The sequence below is a fragment of the Papilio xuthus genome, unplaced genomic scaffold, assembly GCF_000836235.2.
Source record: "Papilio xuthus unplaced genomic scaffold, Pxut_1.1 DF825946.1, whole genome shotgun sequence".
NCBI lineage: Eukaryota > Metazoa > Arthropoda > Insecta > Lepidoptera > Papilionidae > Papilio > Papilio xuthus.
Window position 1 is genome coordinate 13,113,462 of NW_013532703.1, and position 11,659 is coordinate 13,125,120.

At 35.6% G+C, this 11,659-nt stretch overlaps 1 protein-coding gene across 2 annotated transcripts; it reads right to left on the reverse strand.

Annotated features, from left to right (window-relative positions):
- Nucleotides 1-8,126: 8,126 nt before the first annotated feature.
- Nucleotides 8,127-11,659, reverse strand: Rpn13 (regulatory particle non-ATPase 13). Of its 2 annotated transcripts, none has more exons than XM_013321828.1 (6): nucleotides 11,393-11,659; nucleotides 10,967-11,305; nucleotides 10,234-10,448; nucleotides 9,870-10,087; nucleotides 9,416-9,720; nucleotides 8,127-8,585 (listed from the first exon to the last, which is right to left on the reverse strand). In XM_013321828.1, the coding sequence occupies exons 2-6, from the start codon at nucleotides 11,294-11,296 to the stop codon at nucleotides 8,337-8,339; spliced, it is 1,317 nt and encodes a 438-aa protein (XP_013177282.1). In that variant the 5' UTR covers nucleotides 11,297-11,305; nucleotides 11,393-11,659; the 3' UTR covers nucleotides 8,127-8,336. The 2 variants fall into 2 exon arrangements, with proteins under 2 accessions (XP_013177282.1, XP_013177281.1); XM_013321827.1 differs by having other exon boundaries at nucleotides 10,967-11,309; nucleotides 11,393-11,651.

Here is an 11,659-nt window from a genome sequence, read left to right on the forward strand (position 1 = left end):
ATTAGGTCGTGGTTTTTATTTAAAGAAGAATAAGAATAAGTCAAGAAAAGAACGTATTTCTACCACAAAGGCCTGCCCGTAAAAACAAAATTTAATTAAATTAAACAGGTTTAATTTTTATGTTTTCAAAGAATACTATTACTCCATTTTTACGAGACACATATGTCATATTAATATGTTGCCCTTGTAAATAGTATGTACTTGGCGATATTTCGATAAGTGACGTAGTTTCAAACATGATATGATAGTGCCATTTTCGGTGTTTTTATCTTGGTTTTGCATCGACTATTGATTGTAATGTAGTAGAGTACTCGATCACGAAAACCGAACAACTTTCACGTCTATGGTTATCAATGGAAAAGTGTACGGCAGCGGAGACGACCATAGTCTAAAGAATCAGTAAAAGTTCCGCAATCTCAATGGATTCGTGACGTCATTTAGTACACTATGAACGCACATCGTTATGACGATATCACAGTTAGGTCTATATTGTGCAGTCTTATGTGTAATTAAAGTTATGAATTATTATATTCATTTTGTAAAAATAGCTTAACTGATACTGAAATAAACATCAAGTTAAACATTGGATTATTCTAACTATAAATAGATATAAAAATAATTAATTTAAATTTAGATATAAGTTGTTCATTAAAATGGCTCTATTCCAACAAAGGTATCGGTTCAAATAATAATCTACCATGATTCCTATGGATGGGCAGTAGGCACACACCTACCTGATGTTTGGCAACGATCGGTGCCAAAGTTTCAATACGCAGACTTATTTTTTATGTTCTTTAACGTCCCTCGCCTTCTACGACGTGCTTGTAAATCTAAATATAATACACAAGTCAATAATAGACAAGGTCTTAATCTTATGTTACTTTATTAATATTATGCTAAGAGAATGCTGCAATTGGTGTATATATACTTCTAAAAAAGTATCTACAGTTACCAATATCCTGTTCGGTATCCGTGGTCAAATTACCCCTTCATCTTTTACCTATATTGTATATTAAGTCTTCTAAACCCAAGGCTATAATCTCAGAATGCTCTTCAACTACAATAATTAAAGTTCCATAAACAGGTATGCATATCAAAATAAATGCATAAACCGTTTACAATTGTTGCACAATTTCATTATATCATTATAATGCAATGACGTAATATGTATTACAAATAAATCAGTGGAATCGTACGCCTGTGTTGTTGAATGACTAAACAAATAATATAGAATAGCTACACATTTCAATTCCGTTAATTAAAAATATACTTATAGTTAGTTGTAAACAAAATTACAAGTAGGTAAGTGACCAATATTAAAATTGAATGTTTTGATTGACCTAAAGAAATTCTAACGCAAATAAAGCAGGTTTTATAATTTAGTAACTAAATACAATTAACGCAAACTATTTTACATGGACGAGCCTTCAAGCAATCAGCGCTTGTTATTAATAATAACGAACTTAGAAGGGTACGCTCAAGTTTCAAATCGTAAATGGTTGTCCCTTTCTTTTGGTTCTTGGAATACCCCCAGCACGCGCCGAGCTTCCCCGCCGCCTCGCTGCCCCGTTGTGCTCGCCCGCCCGACTGTAGATTGTGACGCTACAACTCAATGTTTTTCACCTTTACTATACCATTATTTCCTAGAATCTCTATCGTTCCACAATATTATTTGTTATAATCCAATTACAGCAAAGTTTGTCATCTTTTGTTCTTTATCATAATTCCACTTTGTTTCAGTTAATTACTACAGTAATCTTTGAAAATAGATAAATATCATTTAGGAACCGCAAAGAAAGAGTGAAGAGATGTACGATATTTGCAAAAAAAATTGTCACTGATTCAAGAAGGTAAATGAAACATAAAATATATAGCAAAAGTCAATTAACTAATATGCTATTACGGTAATGAATTAGCATCTATTTTATAGTGTTTCTCCATATTTCTTCACATATAACATTCGAAAAAGGTTGAAAGGATGGCAATTCATGAGAATTCCGAGAAGCATTTCTTAATTAAACAAATTAAGAATATAAATATTCCTGGAGATACATATTATAAAAATTCGTCCATATTAATAAACACCTGAATTTACGGTAAATAAAAAAAGTTAGTGTAAATCAAACAAGAATAGAAGTTGTATTTAGTTAGATTTTTTTATCATTTACACATAGAATAATGATTTGTTGAAAATATTGGATTAAAATTGTTTCGCTTTCTCTTAGTTTGTTTAAACGAGACACTAGAATAAGGTAGAGTTTGCAAAAAGACATTTGTATTATTATATAAATATTTAAGATGAGCAAAGAAATATTCCCACGTTTTATAATAATATATTATATTAATTTATAAAACGCATCTGCAGATAACGATTTATTTATATTGAGAAAGTTAACTTTTATATACTATTGTTCGAGCATTTTTTTTATTTATTATTCAATTAATTATAGGAAATTGAGCACTTTGCTTAATGGTAATAACTAGACTATGCTTCCTGGATTTAATTTTGTTTAATAAATAGAAGAAGCAAGAAACTTGAGGCAGGATTGCTTCAAATAGATATTTGTTAATTTGAAAGCAACACATTATCTTCGAGAAGTGCTAAGTTAAATTAAAAAAAACATTGCGTTTATATACAAAAGTCATATTCTTACATGCTTAAATACTTCTTAGTAAAAGTTCATCTGTAGTTTGGAATAATTTTATTTCCCAACAACATTTTTCTTCGTTGAATCATCAAAACATTAAGAAATTGCTACAAATTAATATTCTAATGTATTCATGTATTAAGGTAGTCAGTTCGTAAAAAAATGTGCCTCAGTGCACTATTCATAAGGGTTGCTATGACGACGCTATGGGGCGCCAATGGGAAGCTTGTCTATAGAACTATAGTTTACTAACTTTTGCCCGCAACTCCGTCTACAATAAAACCATTTATTAAATAGTTCGTGTTCTTCCAGACTTTGTTTTACATGTTTATGAAATTTCACTGAGATTTTGGATAGATGGATGTTTGTTAATAGGTTTCTACAGAATGGCTCAAAGGATCTCAATTAAATTTAGCATAGATGTAGAACATAGTCGAGAAGAACACATAGGCTATTAATTAAGCTTTTTTAATTTTACGCTGATGGAGTCGCGGGCGACATCTAGTATTTTTATATATAGATACCAATGCACGTACACATTGCAGTTTTCATTTGGAAAAATTAAACTTAAAAAAATAGATTATACCAAAATTATCAAAAAGGAGAATAAAGATAGAGCACACGAATACAAAGATAGATAAGTTTGGATTAAAGCATATGTATATGGATTTTTCAAATGTTATATTTTTCGATTATCATTCGAATCATTATCATTTGTGTAAGTGTATGATAAAATATTAATGAATCATTCTTATGTGTAAGAAACGAATTCCAGTTATCGTGGAACGGCCTAAGTGAATGAATAAAATTCAATAAGGGTCACTTTAACTGTTACTGATGACCTGCGCGATACTTACATAATTAATTGCACTTTGTACGTATTTAAAAAATAAACTTTGCACGCGCTCAGTAAGTGATCGTTTCAAACATTAAACGTAATTACGCGTATGTACAATTCCATTGTATCATTTATTCTATATTTAAAATTAAAATGAGGCAAATTAATGATAATGTATATAATGGTTAACAAAAATTAAAAAAAGAACAAGTAATCGCATTTTATGGCGCATTGACTTTAGGTTCGGAGAACTTGTAAACAAGGAACGCGGGTTCTCAGGTCGACAATGCACCTGCTCGCCCGTCACTAGGTAGCCAGCCCTTTTAACATGGCCCTTTGCTGCTTAAAATAATGTACCGACATAAAAACGCAATTTTTTATTAATGCTTTTAAGTAAGTTTGATTTTTGTAATGCACATATATTATTTTATTTATTCTTAAACTTTTCTTAATTATGTTTGTGTAGATTTTTCATGATTATAAATAGGTTTTGTATTAAAAGTTTGTAATATAGTATCAACTTTCAGAGTCAATTTTATGTCATCTACGTTTCAATTTTGTGACCACAATAAGTCTCTGGTCCCTCAAAACTATTATGAGATATCTGTAAAAATTGTAATATCATCTTGGCTCAAAATCCCGAGTTCCAAAGGATTCCAATCAACAATTTTTTTTTTATCTTACTAAATTCATCACAATACCAGAGCAATATCAGGTTCAATATTCTGTTTTGTTGTTTTTGTGTGATAATCCATTGTTAGAATTTCGTTAAATTCCATTGATTTATTCATCGATAGCGTATTTATGTTTATATTTAATTATCCATTATATACAGTGGTACGAGCCCAATAGGTAAAATTTTAATTTAACGTTAATTAAGATTTGTTTTTAAATGTATCCATTGTCCTTAAGCTAATGTCTTAGCTTATATTGCAACTGATTAATGATAATTCTGCCCACACCAATTTAGACGAACGTTATTCCAACTTTAACCATAGACACATGATTTAATCTCTTCCACGATTATAATTAGTGAACGATTTTAATTATCAAAAAGTTGACGTCAGTTACCTATGTAAGACTTAATATCGTTTCACCTGAGTCAGTTGAAATTCCACGGATCGAGTGATTGTAACATGATGAATGGAGTAGAGGCGGCGCGGCGTCGGCAGGCGGCGACTGAGACCGAGCAGAACCTGTGGGACCGGTCCTTCGCCGTGCGCCTGGCCTGCGCCTGCGCAGAGCGCGACGCTTTTTGTTCCCTGATCGTTGGTGCGCCCCACCTCGCTTGCAACGCTGCTAATGACCCCCCTCACTTTTATATCAATTGACCATTATAAATTATATAAACTTTGATAATGTTTAATACTGAAACTAGTGTAAATAAGCAGGCTCTCCTGTAATTCTAAGCATTGATTTATATTCATACATCCAATTCCTATGAGTTCTGTTACGTGTATCCGTATTTCCTAGACTTCTTGGTTATTTAAGCAGTATCTTAGTCTGGAATCATCTCACTATATCGAGAGAAAGGTGACCAATTATCGTCTCTGAAGTTGCCAAATAGTTAACTAAGGGTTAACGCCGACTTAACTCCACGCCCGGCGTTCGGCGTTATGGCAAGTGAACGGTGCGCGGTTCGCGAGTGGACCGCGTAACGTCACCACAATCAATCGACGATGTCGTAGTCGAATCGGCGGCGAGTTAACGCCGCGGCGGTCACGAGTAGAGGCGGTGCCGGGTGGGCGATGATTGCAGCAATGCGCGATAACCTTAAATCACCTTTCTTTGTTATTTCTTCGTAGATCGTATAGCATAAAAAGAGAAAGTACAAAGATGAAAAATCGGTAGAACTTTTTGGAAAATGTTATGAATTTTGTTACAAAGTAAAATAATAACAATTCTATGACATCTTTACACACAATAAAGTTATCAGTATGATAAGTAAATCGTGATAAAAATTATATCGCGTCTAGTTATACGAAGTAAATATTTGCAAAAATACAATCGTTTCATGTAAATTATTTACAGTGACGTACCTATATAATATCACAGTATCTTTGCATAGGAAATTTATTTACTCGAGTAATACATTGAGGCCATGTTACATCGAGCTATTAAATTACAATGAATATGAGTTTGCAAATTCCTTTCACCATTATTGCAACACATATTTGAATATTAGTTAATCTTTTCGATTATCTACCTACTTTGTATACACGGTGTATGGACGAGATAAAAAAACAGATAGTTCATTGATAAATCGTTTTTAAATTGATGTCTTACTCAAATACGAATGTTCTGATTTATGGATGAATAGGAGAAGGTATCTCCAGAACCAGAAACAGATTTTGATGAAAATTGGCATAGATATAGGACATAATTTGGAAAACACATGGGCTACTGATTTTTTTTAATTCCGCGCGGACGTAGTCGGGCGATCACTAGTTAATGCAATAAATACCAACTTCAGTTATGATTCATTTATTACTGTTCTAGAACGAAACCAGTTTGTAATTACATTGAATTCAATCTTGTCTCTTTGATACACTACTTAACAAAATCAAGGAATGTTTATTATCCGACGTGATATTTTGTAACTAAATAATAGTTAAAGCGCTCATTAAGAAATCCATTAATGTTTTTTTTATGTAACGTACGTATTAGCTGCAGTTCAATTTTAAAATTATACTTATTATGATAAATAAAAAAAAACAGTGTACCAAGTCCAGCACCAACTCTCAAAGTAATATTAATTTTAGGACATTTCATGAGTTTTACAATAGTTATAAGTAACATTTTATTCATATAACAGAGTTTCTATATAAATGTCTACTCACAACAGATTAAAGTTAGTCATTCGCCTACGTCACCGCATAACTACGTCAACAATGAAATCTTTCCAGAGCTCATCTTTTTTTTGCTATTAAACATAGATCTGCGCTCTATGTAGGTACATAAACAATCGCTAATGTCCGTCTAGGCTAGTGCGACAGTGCTGCCATTACGAGCGTATCACCTTGAAAGCGACCGATGTTACCTGTATCCACATAAAAAATGGCAACGTCATGGCGTACACCGCGCGTGCATTCAAAGACGTGGTAGGTCGCGATTGTTCGCGCGGCGCGGGTTTCGTTCATCGCACGCTCGGCTCGCTCGGCAGCGGCAGGTCCGCGAGAGAGCGGTGCGGTGAGCGGCAGCGGGGGCGAGGGCGGGGGCGGGCGGACGTGCCAAGGCAGGCAAGCGAGCTACATATTTACTCATACGCCCGAGGCGTAAATCACCGTGCATCTATTTCGAGTGGAGTGGCGCGGGGCCGTCGCGGGGCGGAGGGCGCGGGCAGACACCGGTGCCGGTCTGGCGCCAGAAGGATTCCCCAGCGCCCCGCGCCCCGCCCCGAGGTCACGCGCAACCGTGCCTTGCCTTCGCTCCCGCTCCATACCTAATCTAAAATGCTTCGCCGCTTCGTGTTCATTTATAGTGGCTACCGAGCATCGACTCGTTTCTTGTTTAAAATGAAAGTTGTCGCCGTTTCATTTAACCAAACAACCATTGAAGTTGAAGACTTACGATGTAAAACATGGCCGACTAGATATTAAGATAATATATAACGGACAATATCTGAATTTTTTATGATAATTATAATATAAAGAGTATTAGCATATTTTTTAAATTTAGGCACAATACTTACAGATTACCAACGGTGAGATCTAAGTACATATTTACGTTTCTTCACAATATTAGCAATTTCAAAATATGCAAATGAAATAAAAAAGTAAGCATAAGTAGCTTGCCAAACTGTGCCTTGACTTTAAGAAGTTAAAGCTGTAAATTGCTAAACATGACATAGATAAACACCGAATGTCTGTGGTCTGTACCTACCGTGCGATGACGTGTTCACAGCTTACGTAATAAGTCTTTTATTCAAATCATAATCAAATGCTGTGGATATTTAGATGCGAGTAAGCTTACATTCGAGATTGAAACGAGCAGTTACCTCACCGGCAACACACGCCACCGATGACCGACGAATGTAAATTCTTCCGCCCAATTTTTTGGCGCGTAATGCAAGGGCTAATAGCTAGTAGTAACATTTTTTTTTTCAAAACGAACGCTTAGTAACGTTTGATCGAATTGTTAAATAAAAATTGACAAGTAGTTAGCGTAGGTTTCTGACACCAAAATCTCCGTATAAAATACACTCCCTTTTTATAAAGTTTTAAAGATTTGTTGGTCAAGCCTTAAAAATTGTAAAATAGGTATATACATATATTTATTTTACAATTTTTGATTCTCCAAGGGGAATTCCCCCTTCCCACACGGCGTCATAGTTGGTATTTTTTTTAATTCTGTGCTGACGGAGTCACGGGCTAGTACTACACTAGCTAAAACACGATAGAACTGGTACTTCATGAAGTTAGTTGTGATTTTTTTTGCATGTTAAAAATTATATACCCTGGTTTAATACTAACTTAAAACAACAAAATTGAATATTTATTAGTTTATATTTGAATATAACATTCGAACAATGATACAAATGCATGTGCCTTACCAAAACATAAGAACATCCTCATTCAAAGTAATAAAATGGATCATTTATGGTCATGGGTAATACAAAGGAAATAAGTAAAAAACAGAAAGCCACAAAATATTATGTTATGTCGACATTAACAGTACATAATGTGAATGCCTTTACATCAATTAATATGTCTAAACATATTATATATCTACCCTTTACATATGGCGAAAAAGACAACACTACATATAAATAGAATAAAACTACACTATTGAAAAGCGATAAATTGAAAATACTTCTAGGGATGTACCCTATTTATTATTTCCAAATAAAATTAATCTAACGACATTCCAGCATCATCATCTTTTTTGCCATCCTTCTCTTCCTTTGCCTTTTCTTTCTTTTTATCTTCCTCCTGGCTCTTGGAGGAATCAGATGCATTGGAGGTATTCTCCAATGCTTTGAAGAATGCCTGCATGTCACCGGTGCTCGCGGCAGATGTCACCTCCGGGGGCAGTCCAAACTGGTTCATGACCGGACCCATCTGACCAGATGAAAGCGCAGCAGAGAATTGATTAGCTGCCTGAAAAAACATTTATATTATCCTTAGTTTATTATGAATATCATATGTACTTTGAACTTTAATATAGTGTTAAACTAATGTTCACCCCACTATGAACTGCAGTACTGAAATATTCTGCTTTTAACTATGAACACTAGATAAAAATGGCATATAGTGATATTGAAGAGTAAAAGTTAGACTTTCCGTATTAAAGGAATACGGCGGTCGTATATACAAATATAGATAATTTCGGCATATTTTTATATGAATTCAAAACCCATATAAATTATTTTAGCCTAGCAATTTAAAAGCCACATTAGTACGAGCCAAAAATGTTTGCGATCAAGATTAGGAATAAAAATGTAAGCTCTCATATTATTGTGTAGTATAAAACATATATACATATCATAGTATATAAAGAAATATTTAGGTATAAATGGTATAATTTGATGTGGGTATGAAGTAGTTTTCTTTGTAACACAAAAACAAGTTTTTGTCCAAAAAGAGAAAACAATGGACTTATTTTACCACAATCAATCATTTATGATGCACATCAATATTACGGCGTGTGAATAAAATTGTGAATAAATACAAATTTTCGGGTATTAAAATTTGTCATACAATAAAACTTCTTTCTTTAACCCTTCTTTAGTGTATTTCTAAAGGAATTTAATGTAATGTTTGTAAGTGAAACTAGTGTAATAGATACTTTAATGAGAGCTTATATTTTTCAAATAGAAGAATCATAAAGTGATTTCGTGCTAGTAAGGTCTGCAACCCAGCATATACCGAAGCCTATCTATCAGGGGGTTCACCTGCGCGAACTGCGGTGAGCGTAGGGTGGTCCTTACATCGTCGTGGGCCTTGGCCGCAGCAGTGGCGGCGGCGGTGGCGGCACCGGCGGCGGCGGCGTCGGGCGCGGCCGCAGCGGCGGGCAGGTGCTGCGCCAAGCGCTGCGCGTTGCGGGGCTCGCTGGCCGCCGCCACCACGTCGGAGGAGGCGAGCGCTGCGCCCAGCTCCAGGCGATTACCCCCGGCGCCGGGGCTGCCGGCCCCGCCCTCCGCACCGGCCGCACCCCCTGCACCAGCCGCGTCGGGAGGCGCATTGCCTAAGGTCGAGAAGTAGCGTTGCAAATCGGATAGGAAGATTTGTCCGCCTGCAGAGTACATATATAATGCTTAAAATATTTATAATTAATTAATTGTATATTCGTAGAATTGAAAAGAGGGACAATAAAAAGGAATAAATCATGATGCAACCCAATGACAACATTATTTTGATGTAGTGAATAAGTTTAGTCCTCACTGCGCGGTTGCGTGGCGCTAGCAGTATTGGGCGGCGTAGCTGCGGGAGGCACATCGCGGCGGGGAGCGGCGCGTGCAGGAGCTGCGGGGGCGGGCGCAGCAGGAGCGGGTGCGGACGCAGGCTCACTGGTTCGCGGAGCGCTGCCTCCGCGGGAGCTTGCGCTACTGCCGCCTGACGCGCGAGTACTGCCCCCACTGCCCGAACTGCTACTATTGTTCCTAGAAACAAAAAATAAATGAACATCACATATTTACATTTTCATTCCTTCAAATTCTATTTTCATTATATATTAGAAAAGTGTTAGAATAAATCATCCGGAAACTGATAGTTCTTATTCTATTATTATACAAAAAACAAATTATACCCCATAGTTCCAAGAAGGGAAGACAAGCCCCCAATCTGTCCGACGCCTCCAAAGAGCTGCATGAGTTGCTGCTGAGACATGTTGTTTAGCAGGTTTTGTAGTTCTCCATCTTGTGCTCCACCTCCACCTCCCCCACGGCCACCGGATGTTGGTGGGTTGTTCAATGCTTCATTGATGCGACGGCAATACTCATCATCCTTATCACTTTTAGGCTCCTTAAAGTTTAAAACACATTAATTTAAAAATAAATGTTTTTGAGAGTATTTTCTATAACAATACCACACATGTTTATTTGCTATTGTATCACTGCTATTTTTTAGACCATTTACTATTGTGTTATTGAACACAACAAATTATTTCATTTTTATTTTTTGTCTTTTTCATTGTAATTCAAAATAGATCTCAATTCTTTAAACTGAGGCATAACCAAGTTCATAACTTACAAGTCATGTCTTTTTGGGTAGTAATTCCTAACAGGAAAATTTTAAGGCAATTGACAGTTCACTGTTATAACAACGGTAAATATAAGTTAAAGATAATCTTTACATGACATTTATTAAAAATATCCTAACAGATGACAGTGATGACACCACAAACCATGCTTGGCACAAATTTGAATTCATGTTTTTAATAGGTAAAGATAACTCACTAAAAGGCAAATCTTATCAACTGATTAATTAAATGTCAATATATGGCTACCAAAACTGTTATATAAAAAAAGAAATGAAATTACCTGCATCCAAAAGAAGTATTTCTTAGAGAACGATTTGAACTTGAGCACGTATACTCGACCGGTAGTGCACTCAGATACGCGTACAAATTCACAGTCATCAGGGAAAATTAGAAGATCATCTTCTACCTCCCCGGTGGTGCGATCTTTCCAACAGAAATGCATCAAAGAGTCCTCGCCTTGGTACACATATAACAAGCCCTTCCTTTTGTCTGGATGTACCATGCGACCTTTTAAAGTCATTCTTCCTGCGCGAAATTCTACTAAATGTTTGTTACCCCCGGAACTTCCTCCTAGTGCCGAGGTATTTCCAAATAAAGCCGTGGCAGACATTTTCTCAAGCTATCTAAGTAAGAAAAAAGGATTTACTGAAAACATATAAGACAAAAGAACACAAATTTTACAGAAAACATTCTGGAAGTAGCGTACCGCTTAGTTTGGCTTCTATTTTGGTGTAATTGAAGAAATGCTTAATGAAAGAAGTGTTTATCACTTTCGATAAAAGTAATAGATCAGGTTGAGGAAGACAATTGAGTTTAACGCAACAGGAACAGGAATAGCAGCAGGGCAGACTTCAAAGAAGATGATATAAACATAAAATATACCTATGTCATCGTTGAAATACAGACTACATAAAGTTATTTAAATAACGAAACAGCGCAACTGGTCTTAGTAAAGTTGTTAATTGTTTTATTT

What these genes read in the sequence shown, in the direction of transcription:
- Rpn13 (XM_013321828.1), bottom strand. Translation starts at nt 11,296, where the DNA reads ATGTCTGCCACGGCTTTATTTGGAAATACCTCGGCACTAGGAGGAAGT. An exon ending in TAGCGCCACGCAACCGCGCA is followed by an intron (nt 9,721 to 9,869) that starts GTGAGGACTAAA and finishes TGTACTCTGCAG; the next exon opens with GCGGACAAATCTTCCTATCC. An exon ending in CGGCCAAGGCCCACGACGAT is followed by an intron (nt 8,586 to 9,415) that starts GTAAGGACCACC and finishes ATGTTTTTTCAG; the next exon opens with GCAGCTAATCAATTCTCTGC.